Source organism: Hemicordylus capensis, chromosome 12 (genome assembly GCF_027244095.1).
Source record: "Hemicordylus capensis ecotype Gifberg chromosome 12, rHemCap1.1.pri, whole genome shotgun sequence".
Classification (NCBI taxonomy): Eukaryota; Metazoa; Chordata; class Lepidosauria; order Squamata; family Cordylidae; genus Hemicordylus; species Hemicordylus capensis.
Window position 1 is genome coordinate 11,983,233 of NC_069668.1, and position 21,922 is coordinate 12,005,154.

The window sequence follows — 21,922 nt, forward strand, 5'->3', positions numbered from 1 at the left end:
ATCCTCGGGGGAGAGCAGCAGGGAGGGAGGGAGAGGCGGGGGTGGGGCTGGGGGGTGCGAAGAACAAGGCGCCGAGGGAGCCGGAGGAGAGCGCCTTTGCTTGCAGCTATAAATGGCAGCGGGAGGGAGGGGAGGGGGAGGCGGCCGGGGGCAGGCAGGAGCAGCCGCAGGAGAGCGCAGGTCTGAGTACCTGCCGGGTAGGCAGAAGGGCCCCGCTGGCGCTGGGAGAGCCTGCAGAGCCGCTGCCCGGCCGAGCAGACGGTCCTGAGCTCACTGGAGGAAGGGCCTGACTCAGGAGGAATCAGCTGCCTTTGCAAAAAAAAAAAAAAGGGGGGGGGGAGTGCCAGACTGTTGCAGCCACTCAGAGGTGCACCTAGGTCATTTTGGAGCCTGGACATAAAGGCCTTCGGAGGCCCCCTCCTCCCCTGCAAATTACTAGAACAACAAATATTTATATACCACTTTTCAACAAATGTTTCCAAAGCGGTTTACAGAGAGAAATAACAAACAAACAAACAAGATGGAATTAAGCATACCCATGCTCCACTGGGCAACCAAACCACCTGGGACAGACTGAAGAGGATTTAGGGGGCCCCAGGGGCTGTGGAGGCCTTGGACTTCGGCCCCAAAGTCCAGGGGCAAGGGCGCCTCTGCAGCTGTTTGGCAGAAGGTTGCAGGAGGACGGAGGACCCAGTTAGAGAAAGGAGGGAAGGGATTAGATAGAGGCGATGGGAAAGGTCCTGAGGAGCCCTGCCAGACAGTGTCGCGCTGGAAGGGCTGAGGGCCTGACTCAGTAGGCAGCAGCCTTGTAGGTTCACTGTGCAATATCTTGTGTTCAAACGTATCTAACACACCGCGGCAGGAAAGAGAAGGCAGGAGCCTCGGTGGACAAGAGAGTCCCAGAAATTTTACTTTTCTTATTCATGAACTCCCTTCCACGCAGAGTGGCAGAGCCACTGCTTTGCACACTTGCACGCAGAAGGTTCCTGGCAGCATCTTCGGGGGTGTGTGCGTGCTGGGCAATAGCTCACCTGAAACCTTGGGAAGACGCTGCCAGTCCGTGTAGACAATACTGGACTAGATGGTGGTCTGACTCCAGCCGCTGGTCTGACTCCATAGGTGGCAGCAGCAGCAGCATCGGAAGGCAAGGGGTGAGCATAATCACATGCAGCCAAATCCAATGCATATTTGCTCAGAAGTTTGTTTAACCGGGCTCCCTCCCAAGAACGTCTGCATGGGGTCACAGCCTTAAGCGTTGTTATCAAGTTCCCAACAGACATTTCTCCCAGAGTTGGCTTGGCTACATCTAATCAGCACAACACTTCCTCCCTTTTCAGCCCAAACACCCCAAAGAAAAAGCAACTCATATCCTGCTCCCACCCCACCCCCCAAATCCCCTCCCCCTTTGTGATAAGCCTTTTGATGAGAGGCCCGGGCAGGCCCAAGACCCCTTGCTCACACCAGAGGCAGCCCCCCTCCCCTTCGCATCCTCTGCAAAACTGCAGGGGCGGTTTTTGGGGTGGAGAGCAAGGCACAGAGCTCTGCTCCAGTGTCGCCCCTTGAATCAGGGCCACCCTCCAGGTCGGCACTGGGGCAGCATGCCGAGGGGGCCGACGCACGGCGTGTTCTGCAAAGATTAATAGGATGATGATACAAAGCAAAGCGGAAAGAGAGAAGAAAATGCAGAAGAGGAAATAGCGCCATGTTTGTTTGAATATTGTTTTCCTGGGAAAGATGGGGCTGTAGCTTAGTGGAAGAGCATCTGCCTTTGCATGCTGAAGCCCCCAGGTTCAATCCCTGGCAGCATCTCCAGGTCGGGCTGGGAAAGACCCCTGCCTGAAACCACAGAGAGACTGCTGCCAGTCAGTGTAGACAATCCTGAGCGAGATTAACCAAGGGGACAGCAGCTTCTTGTGTCTCCTGTATTTAAGCCGGAAGGAAGAAGGCAGAGGCAGTCTGCAGAGATTTCAGCAAGAGCAGAAAACCTGAGAGTTGAACTAACGTTGACCATCTTTTTCTCCCCCACAAGGAGAGGAGAGGCAGGGCGTTGCTGCCACCTGAAGGTACCTGGTGGTACTGCTGGGCTTCCAGAACAGGGCGATAGGTGGGCAGGGCGGCAGATCTGTGGTGGGGGGCAGGTGAGAGCCCCCCCCCCCGCCGTGCTTCCTAGCTGGAGGTTGCATGACTCCAGCCCAGAAAATACATTGCTGTGGTTCTACAAAGTAGAGCGGAGGCAGTTTCCCAGCAGTGGGGTCGGGAAGGATTAGGATTAAAGGGAAGGTCGGCTGTTGCTAGAACAGCTCTGAGTTTCCTAGAGCAAGGAGATCTCAGGTCCCCCGAGAGTCACCAAATCCAGCTTACCAGGAAACATTTCTGGAAGTTGGTCAAAGAGGCTTAGGAGTGGAGAGGTGGGCGGATGAGGGGGTCACGTGCCCAAGTTTAATTATTTGTTGTTGTTTTATGCGGAGGCCAGGATCCCAAGAACAAGGGAGGAGGGTTGGACTGTTTCTTAATACACCCCACCCCACACACACACTTCCCCATTGTGCATGAAAGGCCTCTTTGAAACAGGAGCAAATATTCAAAAGCAGTTTGTGATAAGGCACAGAGGGAAGTCAAGAAGCCCCAACAGGCACATCCAAGCCTCTAAAAAAGTCTCCAAGTCCTGGCTGTATTTTTGAAATGCAGGCCCTTTAAATAGCTACTTGGAAGGAACAGAGGAAGCGGCCTTATACCGAGTCTGACCCTTGGTCCACATAGCTCAAGATTGTCTACTCTGACTGGCAGCAGCTCTCCAGGGCTTCAGGCAAGAGTTCCCCCCAGCCCCTCCCTGGAGATTCTGCCTGGGACCTTCTGCATGCAAGCAGATGCTCTTGTACAGAGCTATGGTCCTGTCTCATAAGAGGTAGCTGCCTTATGCCGAGTCAGATTATTGATCCTTCTAGCTCAGTTTTGTCTACACCGACTGGCAACAACCTTCCAAAGTTTCAGGCAGGAGTCATTCCTAGCCCTATCTGGAGATGCTAGCAGGGATTCAACCTAGGAATGGTGGGGATCTTGCAGCAAAATACTCACATCTAGTCACCCATCCAAATGCAAACCAGGGCATACTCTGCATAGGAAAGGGGACAATTAATGTAGTGTGGAAGTAACTTGCTCAGGGAGAAAGAGGCTGCTGGTTTGAACCCCCACTGGTATGTTTCCCAGACTATGGGAAACACCAATATCGGGCAGCAGTGATATAGGAAGGTGCTGAAAGGCATCATCTCAGACTGCGCGGGAGGAGGCCATGGCCAACCCCTCCTGTATTCTATCAAAGACAACCACAGGGCTCTGTGGGCACCAGGACTCAACACCGACTTGACGGCACAACTTTACCTTTACTACAAGACCAAATATTTCACCAGGCACTTCTTACCCAGTCTTCTCTTTGAAACTTGGATGCCAGAAACAAGTGCAGCGCTTCGTTTCCCACCCTGTAGGAATGAGGGGCCAACAGCCGTCCCTGCCACAGTGATCCCCAGACGTGGCTGACTACAACTCCCATCACCCCCATGGCCTTTGGCTGGGGATGATGGGAACTGTACTCAGCATCTGGGAATCCCTGTGAAGGCTGGTGGCCACCTTCCACTTACGCGAGAGAAATGTACAAGCCCTTTGGGGGAATAAACACTGAGGCAGAGATGGATGACATTTACTCGCATTCTGTCCGAGCGGAATCCTCCCCACCCAATGTTTTCTGCGTAGACTTAATCAGGAAGAGATAATGCAGGAGACAATGGGCTCAGAGTCCTCCAAGCTAAACACAATTATCCACAATCCTCCAAAGAGTACGCCTGCCAATCTCTCTTTCTCCCCACCCGGCAGACTCTGCGGTCACGGAGTGCTGGCAGGGACTCGGCTCGCGCAATTTGGTCTGTTTCATAAACCGAGGCCGTAACTCACTTTGACAGCTACAGCCTCTTTAACTCAACATCATCCAGGTAATAAGCGTGTGCAAAATAAAGATCACGTGTGGAAGGTGCAGGAAGCAAAGGGGCCCTGTGCGTTCCAAGCGACCTCATGCCCCAAGATGGCTCTTTTGCTCACCTTGGGTCAGAGGCATGTGTTGTCTTTGAATATTTAGGTATAAAGTTAAACATTAGATGGGGCTGAAATCTCAGAACACAGAGTGCTCTGACTGGAAGGGGCTTTCCAGGGTCTCAGGCAGAGAGAGGTCCTGCTGAGACCCTCTGAACTGGAGGTTATTGTTTAGAGTAGAGATTCTCAATGTTGGGTCCCCAGATGTTATTGGACTTCAACTCCCATCACTCCCAAACAAAGGCCACTGGGGCTGGGGATAATGGGAGTCCAAAAACATCTGGGGACCCGACGTTGAGAATCCCTGTTATGGAGCACCATCATGTACATGATGCTTGGTAGGGGTGGGGGACAGATCTCCACTAGGACCACGTCAGGCATTGGACTTGGAACTTCTGATCATTCGCCCATCAGTTCCCTTCTTTCTCACTTGCTCGCAAATTTCCCTGCAGGTCACGTCAACACAGGACACAAGAGTTCATTCAGCAAGGTGTTTTTATTTAAACGCTTCATAGCACCATCTTGTGAGCGGCATTCAAATAAAATGCAGTCATTTCCTTTTTTTTTTTTAAAGCCCATTTTGCTTGGGAGCCTACGGTCCTGAATTCAGCTTGAAAAGTTGTGCCATTGTTCTGCCGAGATCCCCGGGGAAGGGGAGAGATCGCACGGGCTTTAAATTCTGGCGTACCATGTTTCCAGGCAGAGCATTCCGATTGTACCATCGTAGGCAAAGACAGGTAGATGGAAGCTCATGGAAAGGAAACAGACCGCATCCTCAGATTCCCCCTCACTCCACAGAGTAGCCCCTCAAGCAGTTGACAGCCACCACCAAAGAGTAATTCCGCTCAATGGGGTGGTCTTTGTGGGACAGAAATAAAGCACAAAATCCTGTTGTTCAACCCGCCCCATGCCTGCCTTTTCTACACAAAGTTTGCTCAAAAGAATCACTTCGGAAGGGGTTTAAAAACACCGAGTGCATTGGTAAAAGAATGTAAAAAGGGTTTTAAAAAGAAGAATCCTACGACACTGGAAAGCACACATCAACGCAAGGCTTCAGAGCAGCCCCATCAATGGAGAAGCACAATTTCCCGCAAAGATCCGCAGCGTACCATTTTGGAATCCTGGCAACCCCTCAAGCCGTGAGCCCGGCCATGGGGCCGCGTTTGCTGCAGCTCCCGGCCTCCGCAGGCCCTGACACACTGGCTGCAGGGCGGGCCGGAAGGAAATGGCCTCCAACTCCCCCCGGGCAGTTCACTTGGCCAGAGCGCCCATGGGGTCCCAGGCCGGCAGGACGATCGGGTCTTGCTGCATCACTGCCAGGACGTCCTCCGGCACGTGCTTCTTGTCCACCACCACTTCGTAGACGTACTCCGAGAACCAGTCGTCCGTCATGAGGAGGTAACCTGGAGGGAACCGTGAGCGAGAGCCATCCATTCAGTGACCTGCCCTGTTTTTCACGCGGGAGCCACTTGGGCAAAACACCTTCGCCGGGAGCCATTTCCCACTGTGCTGTCCTCTGCACAGCACTGACTTTTCTCAGTGCTGGGAGGGCCCTTTAAAAGAGACAAAGCCCTCTCTCAAGAGCTCGAGCTCGGGAAGTGCAGGGAAAGGCTCCATTCCCAGCACCCCGTGCACACCTTCCAAGATGGAGCAGGGGCTCGAGAGGGCTCCGTTTCCCTTAAAGGAAACCCCCACCCCCCAGGCAAAGCGCAGCACAGCATGGTGGGAACGGTCACCTCCCACTGGTGCCAGGGGGACTGCGTAGAGCAGGCATTCCCAACCTGTGGTCCTCTAGAAGTTGTGGAACGACAACTCTCATCATTCATTCATTCGATTTCTATACCGCCCTTCCAAAAATGGCTCAGGGCAGTTGATTCATTGTGGCTAGGTGATGATGGGAGTTGGAGTTCCGCAACATCTGGAGGACCACAGGATGGGGACCAATTGACAATGAGGTCTTCCAAGACGGAGCCCAGACAGAGCAAAAGGCAGAAGCAAGAAACACAGAGGAAGGGTGCCTTTTCCTTCCCAACTCCCATTTTAGTCATATTTGAACTTCGTTTCGTTGACCCAACATGTCAACTGATTCACTGGCCACGATTTCTCTTAACTGGGTGATCAGCCTCAAAAAACTGGAACCTCTCGAGGAGCTAGGCCATGCTTCGCCCAAAGTGGTGTGTGCGTTACCCAGCACTCCCAGAAAACCAGTTTACAATGAAAAAGGCTGTGGACATTCCTGAGCATCTGAGAGGCGCCCTTCAAGTTTTCCGTCCACATCGCCTCTGCAACGTGACCACCCTGAATCCAGAAAGGGAGGCACATCCGTCCCAGCAGAGGCCAACGTGCTGTCTGCCTGAATGGCAGGTCGGACATTCCAGCCCCCTCGAGGACCGCACCTTCCCTTCCACACACGGGATGAACCGGGAGACCCGGAGAGAGATGGCTGGGCGGTGAGAACCTGCTGGGAGTGGCGGAGACAATGCCAGGCGGGCAAGAAGGGCCAATGCTGCTTCCATCACCCAGACCATCACTGCCCCCAGCAAGCCCCCAATCTAATCTTGACTTTGTTGTTTCAGGCCACACTATCCGCCCTCTTCAGGGTTGACGTTGGGCTTGTTGCTTTAATCCCTCCACGCCCAGCCAGGCTGCGCTGCCAAGTCTAACATCCTCATGCTTCACCTCTTCCTTAAACAAGGGGCTTGCCAGACGGCCGCTCTGCTTTCCCAGTGCGCACACAAGCGCCACGCCTGGCAAGAGGCCGGCAGGCCAGCCCCAAAGCAGACTGGGCCGCCAAGGGACCTGAACGGCCAGGCCTGGGGCAATGACAGGGGTGGGGGTTGCCCAAGAGGATGCTGGGAGGAGAGCTAGTCAGGTGGTTGCGAGAACCAATCATCCCCTCTGCCCAGCAGGGTCTGCCTTGGTTTGTGAGTGTCGGAAGATATTGTCCTTGGGATGGGGCCGTAGTTCAGCAGGAGAACCCCTGCTTGGCAGGCAGAAGGTCCCAGGCTCACTCTCTGGCACCATCTCCAGGTAGGCTGGGAGAGACTCCTGCCTAGAACCCTGGAGGGCCACTGCCGGTCAGGGTCGACAATCCTGAGACCGGGTCTGACTCGGTATAAGGAAGCTTCCTCTGTCCCTCAAACCCAGGGTCTGACCTGAACACAAGAAGAGCCCTGCTGGATCACGCCCAAGGAGGCCCGTCTAGTCCAGCATCCTGTTTCACACCGTGGCCCACCAGATGCCTCCGAGAAGCCCACCAGATGCCTCCGAGAAGTCCACCAGATGCCTCCGAGAAGGCAAGAGGTCTGTGCATGCCCGCTCTCCTGCTTTTGCTCCCCTGCAACTGGGATCCAGAGGCATCCTGCCTCTGGGGCTGCAGGTGGCCTATAGCCCTCCGACTACTAGCCGCTGACCGGAGTAGTAGAGCATCTGCTTTGCACGCAGAAGGTCCCAGGTTCTGCTGCTGGGCACCTTGGGCAGTTGCCACAAGCCGCCCTTGTGGCAGAGACGGGAACATCACCCCCGCCGGGCACCGGACTGTTGGGGTGCAGGCTCTGGGGTGGCCATGACAGAGTTTGCTGTCTGAGCCAGCAACGTAACTGGGACCCGTTCTAAGGGCCATCCGGGCTGAAGGGCAGCGTGGGCCCCCAAGTGGCATGGGCCGCCTTGGGGGCAGAGAGTCAGTCCTCTGACCCAGCTCCCATGAATGAAAAGCCCCGAACAGCCAGAAGCTAATCGGCCGGAGGAATCTGCCGAGCCTGGCTGCCCGCGAGCAAGCTGGAGAAGGTAAACTCTGAGGAATGCCTGTAATCTGGCGCACTTTCGCCATGTTATTTTTAAAACCCTGGAAGCCTGAAGTGCTCCATCCACACTCCTCCTCTGTGGTGGTGTTTTTTTTTTTTAAAAAAAAAACATTGCTGGAGCAACTCTGGGTTTGAGCAGGCTCATAAAACGGATGGGTTCGCGGAGGGCTAAAAATAGCAGAGGGCCAGCCTCGAGGCGGCCTGGGAGAGAGGGGGGCCCTGCACTCATTCATGCCGTCCTGCGCGCATGTGCTTCCAAGAAAGTGCCTGCCAGAAGACAAGTCTCAATGGGAGATTCTAGCTCCGTGCAGGCATCACACAAGACCAGAGATTTCAGATGTCCCCGGGAATTATGTGGCCGCTCCCCAAAAATCTGAGACCATCTGGGTGGGGTGGGAGCTTTTCCTCCACCTTTGAGCAGTGCTGGGTGCACAAGGCAGGTTGTCCACTTCTGTCCTATTCAGATCACAGCTTGGACACGAGCCTAGGGACGTCTGAAATCTACGGTTCTGTGTTGCGTCTAAATGGGGCTGGAATCCCCCGTTGACAGAGACCGTGCACAGGGCCCAGAGCCTGCCCGCCCCACCAGCTGTTGGTCATGAGAACAAGCCTCCCATCTCTGAAGGAGTGGTGTCCATGGGCCCCGGAAGCTCATATCTATACTCAGGAGGAAAATGGCAGGATACCCGAGTGCCAAGGTTGGGTCTCTCCAAAGCTCAGTCGAGGGGCGGCACCTTTACCTTTATTCCCGCGGTCTTCTCCCCAGGAGTTCTCCACGCGCCACTTTTCAAAGCAACCTTCCTGATCCCCCTAGGAAAGGCAAGCAGAGGCATCCTGAGCACACGCCGAGAAGCCACCAGCAACTTCCCAGATTAGTTCCCCTTTGCGTGTGGATTGGCTGACCAGTTGCCTGGAAACTGGAGACCCCTCCCCTTTGGCTCCACCACATGCTCAGGCCCGCTCGCGCCTTCACACCCGCAAACCCGCCCAGGCTGAGATCGGGCCACCCCACCCGCTTCCGAGCAGGGCAGTATCACTGGCAGAATGCACACGGCCTCCACGTTGCTTGGTGAAGCTGCTTTTTTAGGGGGGCCAGGTCTGTAGAATGTGTCGCCTGCCTTTCTTCCAGGGGAAGCAATAGCTCAGAGAGGAGACAGGGGTAGGCATCAAGCAGCCCCCAGGTGACCCCCAAGATCAAGCTAGCTATAGCCAGCCAATGCCTTACATGCTGCATAGCCGTCTTTTGGACAGTGCATGCAGAAAAAGGGCTCCCCCTAACAGGGATTCCCAATGCTGTTGACAACAACTCCCAGCATTCCTGGCTGCAATGGCCAGATGGCCAGGGATGATGGGATTTGTCCTCCGCAGGAGGGCCAAAGCTGTGTGCCCCTGTGGTGCAATGGAGTGGACCCACAGCCTTGCTGTCTGCTAGACATTCCATTGGGTCTAAACCCCAGAAAGCTAATTTTGGATCACACGGTGCACGAGGGTATTAAAGCGCTTGCTCTACAATCCTTTTCTGGGCGATTCACATGCAGCTTTTTAAGAAAGAAAGAAAGAAAGAAAAAATTTGCAGCCACAGCCCAAGCTGCTCTCAGGCCCAGACCAGGGAAGGGATCTCCGAAGGGTCCACTTGCAAAGCTCTTAAAATGGGACCAGACGTTTCGCTCGGTCTGAACGTCGGCAAGGATTAAAAGGGACCTTTTGGGAAAAGGAAAGTAAGATTGCAGCTGTACTCAGGAGCTGCTTGCACAAGAGGTCTTTAAAAATAACAGCACCCCACTCACCTAATACCTGCCTTTTGCCCAAAGGAGCTTTTAGCGCGAGTTGCAAATCGGTCAGGGTTTATGAAGAGTACAGAGGCATTACGGGGTTTGATCTTGCCTTCTGCCTCAGCCAAGCTTAATTCTTTGCATTTTTTCCAACTTGCTGGGTGGTTTTTGGGGGGTTTTTTTAAGCCAGAAAATAAAAACTTAACTCTTTCCCCCACCTACGTTGCTCACATTTTGAAAAAGCTGAAATTTCCACATAGCCTAGTACATCATGACGGGTTCACTAGCAAGAAATTGGTCACCCCCCAAAATCCAAACTTCTAAATGCCTGGAAAACCGATCGCCAGCAAGGGCCACTGTGGGGCAAGGCAGGGGTTTGTCACCTGGGGACCCAAGCTGGGGGGTTCCCGGCGTGGCAGACTGTGTGGGCCAGAGCTGCTAGGTCCCCTCAGCCACGAAGCTGTCATCACAGAATTGTTGAGAGGTTAAGATGGGGGTGGTGGGTGCCCTGAGCCCCTGGCAGGAAGGGTGCAGGGCAGGTATCCTGATAACATAAGAATACGGCTTCTTTTAACCCAGCGTCATTGGGAAAGGATGCACCAGCGTTAACGTGTCTCTTTGGGGTGATCCCTTGGCTGTGAGCAATCCCAGCATGAGCCCTTCGCCACAGATGGGGCAGGCGAGCTGTTCCCCCCAGAAGCTGACCTTCTCCGTGAAGGCAGTAAGGACCATGGCATGGGTCATCATGGAGTCCCCAAAGATCAGCCGCTCCTCCTTGTTCATATTCTTGACCGACACTCCAAATACCAGCTTGTGATTAAAGCTACAAATGGAGAAAAGGCAAAAATGCAGAATTGCTCAATTCTGGCCCGGCAAAAGACGCGACGTGTCGGTTTGGGGGAAGCACCTCCCCTGGAAATTGTAGTAAGGAAAAATATATTTGATGGCATACATGAATAGCCCTTTGCGATTGCACGGGAGTCAGTATACAGGCGGATACCAGGACCTGCGGATCCTGGCTCTCTAAAAGCCTGGAGAGGATCTGACACACTGGTGGAAGTCAGGTTAACATGGAACACACTACAGATCCCAAAGGCAACCTACAGGATTAGAGTTCAGTTAAACCCTTGCTGTCTGGGCTGAGGGGCCTCTTTCTGAGTGGAGGCTCCCTTCTGCTTAGCAGGGGGAGAGCAACTGGCCCTCTCCGGCCCCAGCACAGCACCCTACCCCACCCTATCCTGAGAAACCCTCCTGTGGCACATCAATTGGGACCTGGGAGACCCGAGTTCAAATCCCCATTCAGCCACGAGACTTGATGGATGACTCTGGGCCAGCCACTTCTCTCAAAGCCTAACCTACTTCACAGGGTTGTTGTGAGCAGAAACTTAAGTATGGAGTACGCTGCTCTGGGCTCCTTGGAAGAAGAGCAGAATATAAATGTGAAAATTAAAAAATAAAAATACATAACTGAACAGAAAAGGCTCTCATACTGACAGGCGAGGGGGGTTGTCTTAAATCAGAGTCCCTTTCAGATGAACAGAGGCATAACCCTTTTATTTATTTATAGTGATGCAAATCGCTTTGGTAACTCTTGTTGGGAAACGTGTATAAATACTTGTTTTCATATTCAACCTCTACTTTGTAAGGGGGTCGTCTTAAACTTGGGCATTGTCTTCTAGTCGGATAAATACAGGTAGTTTGTTACAACAGCCTTTCCTAGCACAATGGAGCCTCCATCTCCCCCACACTTACATGTTCATGTCATTGATGCCTAGCTTGCTGTTGAAGTGCTTCCCAACGTCACAGCCGAACCACACCGCCTAGGAAGAGCGGAAAAGAGAGCGAGAGACGGCCAGTCAGTCTCAGGGCTCTCTCTCCAAGCAAGAGGAGGAGGAGGAGGAGATGGAGACGCCCCCTGCAGCAGAGGAGCGCCCGCCAGACAGACCTCTCCGTCCCGGATGGAACACGCCGCCATCTTCTTCAGCAGCTCGATGGGCTGGTTGTTATACAGCGTCTTCCGTCCCCCCAGCATGTTGCTCAGGTACTCCACGGTGTAGAGCCGGCTGTACTGGTTCTGCGGCCGAGGGTCGTTGACCAGGCAGACCTGCCAGGACACAAGACGTGAAGCCAGATTGCTGGAGATTGCCGAAAGACAGAGGGGGACCGGGGAAGGGAGGGCAGCTAGCTTAACTAAGTCACCGCCCAAGCACCACATTCTTTGTGGCTGCCCCCAATCCCCTCTCTTCCCTGGGCCTTCTGTCCTTTGCACTGGGAGATGGGAGGAAACGGGGGAGCCCTCTCCTCCTGCTCAGAAGGAGCCCCGATCCCCAGAAGGCTCAGAGCCATGCCTCGCCTGCCCAAGGCTTGATACAGGCGCGAAGCAAGCGGCCCAGCGGCCCAGGGCCAAAAGTTCCCCGGGGGGGGCCCACCACCCAACCCACACCCCCTCCAACTGCAAGCCCCCCCCCATTTTGTTTTTTTGGGGGTTACTCACCCCGCTGCAGCCCCGCCACTCATAATGCCCATAATCTTCACCGCTGGGGGGAGCAGGCCACCCTCCCGCAGGCTTCTCCCCCTCACTCCTGGTTCTCTCGGGCCTGTGCACCTACACACTCTGATTATGGATAGCGCCATGTGTCGTGACGTCGGGAGTGGGAGGGAGAAGCCCACCCCAGCCACAACAGGGGGTGGCCTGCTCCCTGCCCCCCGGCGGTGAAGATTATGGGCAATACGAGTGGCAGGGCTGCAGTGGGACAGCAGTGGGCACCAGTGGGGGCCCTTGTTAGCCCCCCTGACCAGTCCGGGTCCAGGGACATTCGCACCCCCTTGTGCAATGGGTGCTACGCCCCTGGCTTAATACACCCTCTTCTCTCTCTTTCTTTTTACAGCCCTGAGCAAAGGTCACCATTTATCCAAATGCCTGGCCCCACTTGATGCAAGTTGGGCAGGACCGCGGGACTCAAGTGCCCCTGCCCCTTCCGAGCAACCCCAACGAGAAAGGGAGAGGAGAGCGCCCGAGGCTGGGGAGATGTCAGAAGGCCTTTTCGACACAGAGAGGCTGGAACCAGTGGGCCGGTTTAGTCCAGAGGAAAGAAGATGAAGGTAAGGCATGCTGGCTTTCCAAGTGTGTGAAAAGTTGCACGTCCCCCCCTGCATCAGCCAACCTTGCTTTCCAAGTCGAAGATGGGCTTCACGTGTTCCTTGTAGAATTCCTGCGGGGAGACAGGCCCGATCTTGTGGTAGTTCTTCTCCTTGTCGTAGTATTCCCAGGAGAAGGTCTCCGGCGGGCTTCCCAGGCAGATGGTGACTATTCTGAACACCTGGAGAGAAAGAGGGACAGAGTTGAAGGACACCAGAACGTCCACTCTGCAAAGGGTTAGGGTTAGGGTTAGGGAGGCTGGCTCTTTCTTGCAAACATTCCCACACAAGAAAAACGACACCAAGGCACAAGGACTGTGGAACAGCCTGCCTCATGAAGCAGTGGGCTCCCCTCGGCTGGAGGTTTCCACACAGAGGCAGCTGGGTGCCAGTAGGGGAAACAGTGGGGGGAAGAGCACCCTTCCCTGCCCTTAAAGGTATTCCCCTCCCCCTGCCGGTTCCATGCACATCCCAGACCTAGGTCGGAAGAGAAGGGAGTGATCTTTTGATGGGAGCAGGGCAGGGCGGCTTTTCCCTCCCACCTCCTCTCTCACACACGCTCACCTCCGCTTCCCCTACCTCGGTTTCCGCTAGCACATGGCCGAGAACTGGGAGTGCCTATAACCCAATCACAAGTTATCTGCACCCTGAAAGGCGCCGAGATGTTACCTGCACCCTGCCTCCCCCAAAGTGGCCCACGCGTTGCTGGGGAAAACAACACACCTTGCCCTATGCACATAGTACTCTTCCTGTCCAGAGGAACATTTCAATTTAGATATACGCCTCTAATGCACGTAATCGATATAAAATCTTCTTGAATACAAGCAAGTGGTTTGAAGCTGGGGATGAGCTGGGAATACAAAAGGCCCGATACTGTGGAGTAGCTATGATGGTTCAAATCTCAGAGGAATGTAGCAAGCTGCCTTATAAGGAGTCTTGCCCTTGGTCCATCTAGCTCAGTGCTGTCTACACTGACTGGCAGCAGCTCTCCACAGTTTCAGGCAGGCGTCTAAGGCCCCTAAGGGGGCTTTGAAGAAAAAAGGACATTGAATCTACATTGTTCTTGGCTGCCCTCTAGCGGAGAAATCCGCCACTCATTCTCGGCCGGCACAATGACAAGCTTGCTGGAAATATGACCCAAGACCACAGCATTTCGGTAAGGAAAGCGAAGAAGTGCAGCCAAGAAAGATACACCTGCAATGGATCTCTGTGACGGTGAAGTGGCTTCCGGCTGAAGGCACCTCTGAAGGGCAGAACCCAACTCACGAGTCGAGTCAGTGCTGTGCAGAAGCCCCAAAGCCTGTGCGAAATTGGAACATACGTGTCCTCTTGCCACTGGCAAGTGGTAGGCATGCTAAGCCTGTCAGCCCAGATTCAGCCTCCACTCCAAACCGATGACAATCTGGCATCAGCGAGGAACAGAGTGTGCACGAGGCAAGGACACGGCTTGCCATTGTTTGCAGGGACTTGGCAGGGGAAGAACTCGCCAGCACTCCTGCGTGGCAGCAACCCACCCCCTGCAACAGGGAATGCTCACGTATGGGAGAGCTGGTCTGGTGGGAACAAGCCGGGATGCTCCCCTTTGCTAAGCAGAGCCCATCCTGGTTTGCATTTGAATGGGAGTCTTGATGTGTGATCCCTGCAAGAGATTCCCCTCAGGGGATCATGGGGCCGCTCTGGGAAGAGCATCTGAGGTTCCAAGTTCCCTCCCTGGCGGCATCTCCAAGGTACGACTGGGAGAAACTCCTTCCGGCAACCTCGGAGAAGCCGTTGCCAGCCTGGGTAGACAATCCTGAGCAAGACGGACCGAGGGTCTGACTCAGTATATGGCAGCTGCCTAGGTTCCGATGTATGCATCAAGCAAGAGCTATTTCCCAAAGCCAGGCGGTCTGCTCCCTTGAACTGCCTGCTTCTCGCTAGCAATGGCACTGCCCCTGCTCCTGCTCCCCTCTTCCACCACATGTGGATCCAGACTTCCCAGCCTCGGGACCCCAGAGGGCAGTGGACTCCCAGCCTCCCCGGCCACAGCTGGGGACCTCGGGGGGCGGCTGGGACAGCTCACCTCTTCAATCATGGTGTCCACCGCCGTGCCGATCTCTTCCTTGTTGCATCCCGTCTCCACCATATTTCTCAACCGGACACAATATTCGCGCATCTGTTTCCAAAGCAAAGAGGAGCCGTTTGCCAAAGAGAGAGAGAGAGAGAGGGTGATTTTGAGAGTCCTGGGCCGGCCAAACACCCTCCTTGGGTGTGGGACGCATTATGCTTTCCACAGATTAGGTGGAGCATGTCTGGCTTACGCATTTCCACCTGCATGTCGCTCGTTGCCAGCAGTGGCTGGCGCCTGCTTCAGAATGGATGACACGTGGGAGGCTAAGAAAAAGTAAAGTTGGGCCGTCGAGTCGGTGCCAGCTCCTGGCGCCCACAAAGCCCGGTGGTTGTCTTTGGTAGAATCCAGGAGGGGTTAACCATGGCCGTCTCCCGCAAAGTCTGCGATGATGCCTTTCAGCGTCTTCCGAAATTGGTGCTGCCTGATGTAGGAGTTGCCCATATTTGGGGAAACACACCAGCGGGGACTGAAACCAACAGCCTCCTGCTCTCTAGGCAGGTTGCTTCCCCGCTGTGCCATTAGGTGGCGGGAGGCTTAGAAGGGCGGCTCTGAATCCTAGGAGAGCCCATCGCTCTCGCCCGTGGGACAGTGAGGCACCCCGAGGAGCCAGCCAAGCCCAACGGTTTCAACAGGCCGGCAAATCCCCAGGCAGCACCTGGCCGCCTAGGCTGGGCCGCTGTGCAGGGAGCCCGCAGCAAATGCCTTCTTCCAGGCGGGCAATGTGGTGCATCAGGATTTGTGGGCAAGACCCCACCTCACCCCAGCCCCAAGTTACCTTATGGTTCAGAATGTCATTCATCCGCCTGGAGGCCTCTGTGGTGTGCGACTCCGGGAAAAGCTTCTTGGGCACAAGCCCGTATTTTTCTAGGGGGTGAGGGAGAAGGGAGTCACTGCCCAGAACCAGCAGCCAGAAGTCAGACGGCTCTGCCCTTGTGCAAGCTCAGGCGGTAATACGCTGCACGTTAAAGCAAAGAGCTCCTGGGAAGGATCAAGCCGCTTCTCGGCGCCTCTTTCCTGTTTCTGTCCCGTCTCGAGGAGTGACAACACCCCTAGTGGCAGAGCCCCCAGTTGGCACGTGCAAGGAGAGGAGAGCTGGTCTTGGGCTGGCAAACACGAACGGTCCCTTTGGCTAAGCAGGGCCCACCCTGGTTTGCATTTGGAGGGGAGCACTGTGAGTTATTCCCCTCAGGGGGATGAGATCATAGCTCAGTGGAAGGGCATCTACACGCTTGCCTGCAGATGGTTCCCAGTTCCCTCCCTGGCAGCATCTCCAAGATCGGGCTGGGAGAGACTCCTGCCTGCAACCTTGCAGAAGCCGCTGCCAGTCTGGGTAGACAATCCTGAGCTAGATGCACCAAGAGTCTGACTCGGTAGAAGGCAGCTTCCTATGTTCCAAGTTCAATCCCAGCACCTCTCAGTTGAAAAAGGCTCAGACAGCAAGGCTGGGAGAGACCCGAGACAATACTGGGTTAGACGGACAAATAGTCCGACAGCTTAACATGCTCATACCATACATTTTAAAAATAAGACACAAGCAGATTGAAGGTCCTTTGAGGATCTCATCTGCAAGACAGCCTTGCTGGATCTCAGACGTTTCAAGACAGTGCCGGGTAGTGGTTAGGGTGTCGGGGAGGCTTGGGTTCAGATCCCCACTGAGCCACCAAGTGGAGCTAATACTTTTTCAGCAAAGACTCCTTTCCGGCCCAGAGAGCTCCTGAAGGCGGCCCAGATCCCCCTTCTTCGACAGCCTTTGCTGCTTTGCCTTTGGCTGAGCTGGCAGCGGTTCCCCAAGGGCCTCCTTACTGGAGAGAAACACAACCTGCTTTGTGCAACCCTGCAACTGAACAGACCGGAAACAAGGATCCCGAGGCAAGAGGGTTCCCCGGAGGGGCTGCAGATTACAGGAGCGGATGCGTGTGGCTCTCAGGGTGTCTGATGCCTGTCCAGCAGGAGTGCTGAGGAACTGTCATGCTCAGGCAAGACACAAATTCAGCATTTGGCTAGCATGGCTGCTGTCCTTAGCAGAATTTGGTGACCCTGGTGGAGAATTTTTTGTTTCCTTTCAAGCAGCGGACAAAACGGCTTGGACATGCTGCAGAAAAAGGACTTCATCCATCCCTGTAACAAGGATACCCAGACATTGCTGGCTACAAATCCCGTCATTCCAAATTCAAGGCAGCTGGGGAAGATGGGAGTTGTAGTCAACCGCATCTGGGAATTGCTGTTCCAGGGAACACGGCATCCATCCATCTGCCTTCCCAGTAAACCCGTCGCTTCTCCCGCCTGCACCTTTTCACCCCGGGGCGTTAACAAGTCAACCCTGGGGGATGTGCTGCAAACCGGCTTGCTCAGTTGGCCCTCAAAGCTCAGTGACTGGCAAGGGTTCGGCTCTCCTCAGCCTTTCCGCCGCTGCCACCCACCGGCTGCTCTCACCCCTCGCCCCAACCCGCGTCTCCCGCCTCGGCTGAGCAGTCCCCAGGGCTCAAGCCTCCGGAGGCCACCCGGCTCCTCGCCCGGGCAGCCCGGCCCCGGCTTCCCTCACCAATTAGGTTGACAAGCATGTCCCACTGCCCGCCATCGTTGCAGGGGTTGGCCAGCAGGAACTGCAGGAGCCTCCCCTCCACGGGCTCCTTCTTCTGAGCCGTCTCCACAAAGGCATGCAGGAAATAGTAGCAGCGCTCCACCTGGAAGGAAGCAGAGGAGGAGGAAGTCGGAGGGCCACAGCAGCACCTCGTGGCCTGCCAGGGTCATGCCAGTCTCACTTAGACTGGGGATGAGGCTACAACTCAGGTTTCGAACATCTGCTCTGCATGCAGAAAGTTCCAGGTTCAGTCCCCGGCTGCATAGCCAGGGAAAGCTGGGAGAGACTCCCGCCTGGAATTTCGGAGAGCTGCTGCCAGTCAGTGTAGACAGTCCTGAGGCAGATTGGCCAAGGCTCTGACTCAGTAGACAGCAGCTTCCTGTGCCGCACTTCCCATAATACAGTCATAGGAATCTTGGGGCCCCAGATGTTGTTGGACTACAACTCCCACCATGCCCAGCCACAATGGCCCTGTCCTCATTAAGAGGCTGGATTGCTGAAGAGTCCCCGGGTTCTGGTCACTCTGGGCACAAGCCTCCGTTGCACCCCTGCCGGCAAGTCAAGTAGCCAGCCTGCCCTGCCTGCCTGCCGGATTTTCCTAAACCAAAGTCTTGAGGAGGAAGCAGCTTCCCCACCGAGCGTGTGTACCTTGTCCCAGAAGAAGAGGTACGACTGGCTGAACTCAAACTCCTCAATGTTGAACTTTTTCATGAAGGGAAGGCGGATCACGTTCAAGCAGGAGAAGATCCAGCACCGCCCTGAGGGGGAGAGCAAGAGGCAGAAAACTGACATCACACTCAGGATCCCCAGAGCAACCCTGAAGCCAAGCGCTCTACTCCAAAGCCCTTCTGATCAAGCGGCTTCCACTTTGAACACAAGCCCAGGGAAGTTACCAGCCCTGGGGAAAGTCCTTTAGCTCAGCCGGCTTACAGGTTGGGATATTGCGGCACCACTGACCTGGAAGGGGGAAAGCAAAGAGGAGGAGGAGAGGAGGGCAGGTCTGGGGGTAGCAAGCATGAGAAGCCGCTGCCAGTCTGTGAAGACAATACTGAGCTAGATGGACCAATGGACTAACTCAGTATATGGCAGCTTCCTATGTTCCAACATCTCCCATCCCATTCACAAGCCCTTCTGCACCCGGATCTCTCCGAGGCAAGCTTAACAGCCACCTCAATGGCAACTTCAGCCAAAGTCCAGGCTCTCATTCTAAACTGCTGCTTTCTTCGTGCTAAAAACCTGCACGTGAGAGTCGGGCTGTAGAACCCGCTCACCCACTTGAACAGAGCATCGCCTTCAAGAGTCGGGCCTCAAGGGCCGACTTCGTGCTCCTCTTGAAATAGACACTTTCCATAGTACAGATTTCCAAAACTGCCATGGAGTCTTTTTCTCCCCTGCAGCTTTTTTTGGTTTTGGTTTTAAACTATGCCTGCAAATATCCTTAGGCGGAGCGACAATCCTTTGTTGGGAAAGGATCACAAGGCCATGGCTAGTGGAAACATGTTAGTCAAGAGCTGTGCCTAACCCTCCAGCGGGAAGCGTGTTTGCAATGCATCTCCGTGGCTAAAAGAGATTGGTTTGGGGGCACCCCAAGAGGAGGAAATCCCCATTACCTGAGCTCTTCTGGTTGGTGACCGGCTTGCCCTCGGCAGGGATCGCATGCTGGAAGACCTGGAGCGTGTCCTGCACCACCTCCCGCTGGAGGCACACCTCCAGCGGATCAGCACAAGTGGCCACATTTTGGGCCAGTACATACCGGGGATCCTCTCGCAGTGTTTTGGCAAACACACTGGATCTTTTCAGGCATAACCCTGCAAAGCAAAAGAGCCCCGGTGATCCAGGGAACCCTCCCAAGTCTGTGTTGTCAGCCCCAGCTGTCTCAAGGCTGTCTACGGCTGCTCTCGGGTGGGAAAGGGCCCTCTGCGTGTGCTCAGAGACACTTGTGTTGCTTTAAGTGCAGAATTTGGCATTCAAACGGATGCTGGGGCCCTTTAATGCTAAATAATACTTGCCCTTAAAGTAACATTGTGCCAAGTATAGTCTAACGCTTAGCGCTCCCCTGATCTTATTTATTTATTTAATCATATTTTTATACCGCCTGATATGTACATCTCTAGGTGGTGTTTTTGAAAGAGTTGATACCAGAATACGCCTTCTCCTAAATCTAACTCTGGGCGCTTCCCAAATTAGAACCTGCAACAGGGTCGCAATGAATCTCTGAAGTGTGCTTCCACACTTCCTGTCTGGTGACACCGCAGTCCCTACGCTGACAGCAGGGCCTTGTTTCAGATTTAATCGCTGCAATATAGTGCTGTAACGGTGTGTATTTGGCATTTAAAAGTTGCTGTTTTTTACGTTTCGGGTGCGATTTTCCTGAACGGAAGCATTTTGCTGCTGTTGAGTGACTAATCTGGAAAGCGCCCTGCTCACCTCCCACATATTATATCTTCCATGCAAACACAACTAACCCCAGCCCACAAGCGCTGTAAAGTTTAGACACCTGTATATTATACAAAGTGGTTTGACAGCATTTAGACTGCTTAGGAAAAAAGCAGGTATGTCATTTCCCAACAGCATCATAGGAACTCAGGTCTGCCGCCTTAGCTTGCCATACTTTTTTGGGGGGGGGCAGCAGACCTACAGCAGGCAACCCACAAAAACAGTTTCTGACATGGACAGAAAATCTGACTTGGGCCCGGGTTCAAATCTGCAGCCTTGTAAGATTGTTAGGAAGATAAATCGGAGGTGCAGAGGCCGGGGAGGAGGGAGGACTGCGCTCCACTTCTTAGAAAGACCCTGATGATCATTTCCACAGCGACAGAAAAAATGCTTTGCCTAGAGCCAGGGGGTCTCAAGCGTGGCGCTCTCCCCAGATGCTGCTGGACTACAACTCCTATCATCCCAAGAGCGGTGGAAAAAAAGAGAAAACGGGGCATTCAGAGAGGGTGTTAAAGAAGTGGGGGATGTTGGGGGGGGCGGAAAGAAACAAAAACCCCTGCATTTCTGCACAGGTGGGGTGGGGGGATGATGGGATCTGTAGTCCAACCACCTCTGGGGACGACAAGCCTGGGTTGAACCCTTGGTCTATAAATGCTAGAAATAAATCAAATCAACCCCAGCACCGAGTTATCCTTCAACGTGTTACAACCTCAAGGCTGCTATGTGGTGGTGGGGGCATGCACTCTGCACATGCCCAGAGGCACGCTTCTCTGCTCCCAAGGCAGAGCGGGGTCTAAGGCGGAGGGCTGGGGCTGAGCCCCGCATACTGCATTGGAGTGCCCCCGCCATTATATCCCCCCCTGCTCCCCAGCCCCTAGCATCCACCGTCTCCATGGCGACACGGCCGCGCCCAGCCGCTCCCCACAGGCCACACCCCGCCTTTCGCCGTCCCCATGGCAACGCGCGCCCCCTCCTTCTCCACCTGGGTCGCTCATGGTGGGTCCTTCGGCCACGGCGGCGGCGGCGGCGGCAGCAGCAACAGAGCCGGGCGCCAGCACCGGAAGCGGCTCTTATAGCCTCGGAAGCAGGAAGTCCTCCGCCACCACGGCCAGCCGAGCGGGACAAACTAGTTCACGCCTGTGGCCCTTCGCCCTCCCTCCTTCCCCTCCCCTCGCGGGCTTTTCCTGGAAGGGAGGGGCTTCTCATAAAGCCACCGCCCGCCGTGCCGCGGACGGGCTCAGCCGCGAAAGACAGCGAGCGAGCAGCGTTGTGTCTCTCAACGCCTTCTCTTCTCCTCCCCACGCTCCCCTGTGCCAAGCGCTGAGGAATTGAGAAATAACAGGACGAGAGTTCCTCTGAGTATCTGCAGAGTGCCCCTCTGGGGGAAGAGGGCTTCTTCCCTAGCTGCAGCCTGGGGCCCCGGCGCCGCCTCTCTGGGTGGGAATTGCACACTGGGGGTCCTGCAGTTAATGCACAACCGCTTCTTAATGTCCTCTTAAAAGTAATGGCCCTGGATTATCCGCAACCTTTACATGCCTCTGCAAAATTATATCCACCCCTCCAGCATCCTCCTTCCCGAATAATGGCAGGAAGTCTCCCTCCACTTCAATTAAGGCTAATTTAATTCAAATCTCTTTCCATATGTCTATAAGGGTTGACCCTGGCAGCTCTGACTGAAGCTAGTCCTGGTTTCTCACAACACCCTGCCACTGGAATCTGATGGAGGCAGATTCCTGCAAACCCCAGGCCGCTCTAGAAGGGCTGGCAGTACTAGTAATGCCAGTGCGTGGGTAGGAGCTGGTGATGATGCGTTGTTAAATATTCATGTTCTTCATTTTGATTCTGATGAGCTGGAAATGGCTGTAGGCTCACACTCCCTTCTGAGCAAGTTCCAGCCACAAAGATCCACCTGCAATTGTGCACTTGGGTTGGTTCTAGACCGAGGTGCCATTCTGCCTAGACAAAGGGTTCCCACCCAATCTCGGATCGCCAGATGACATGG

At 54.7% G+C, this 21,922-nt stretch overlaps 2 protein-coding genes across 2 annotated transcripts in view; one reads left to right on the forward strand and one right to left on the reverse strand.

Moving 5' to 3' along the window:
* Nucleotides 1-4,557: 4,557 nt before the first annotated feature.
* BLMH (bleomycin hydrolase) lies at nt 4,558-21,058 on the reverse strand. The gene is made up of 12 exons (XM_053274898.1): nt 20,903-21,058; nt 19,095-19,292; nt 18,133-18,242; nt 17,446-17,587; nt 15,679-15,767; nt 14,856-14,948; nt 12,820-12,975; nt 11,601-11,759; nt 11,408-11,475; nt 10,361-10,478; nt 8,624-8,693; nt 4,558-5,483 (listed from the first exon to the last, which is right to left on the reverse strand). The coding sequence occupies exons 1-12, from the start codon at nt 20,913-20,915 to the stop codon at nt 5,332-5,334; spliced, it is 1,368 nt and encodes a 455-aa protein (XP_053130873.1). The 5' UTR covers nt 20,916-21,058; the 3' UTR covers nt 4,558-5,331.
* LOC128335940 (RCC1-like G exchanging factor-like protein) overlaps nt 12,582-21,922 on the forward strand; it is a 51,292-nt gene continuing 41,951 nt past the window's right edge. Inside the window, exon 1 of the mRNA XM_053274897.1 lies at nt 12,582-12,757. Coding sequence (XP_053130872.1) covers nt 12,752-12,757 — 6 coding nt within the window. The 5' untranslated portion in view covers nt 12,582-12,751. The remainder of the gene's footprint in view (nt 12,758-21,922) is intronic.

Coding starts and splice junctions, on each gene's coding strand:
- BLMH (XM_053274898.1), bottom strand. Junction 18,243..19,094: donor CACCAACCAGAAGAGCTCAG/GTAATGGGGATT, acceptor TCTCCCCCTCAG/GGCGGTGCTGGATCTTCTCC. Junction 14,949..15,678: donor ATGACATTCTGAACCATAAG/GTAACTTGGGGC, acceptor CTTTGGAAACAG/ATGCGCGAATATTGTGTCCG.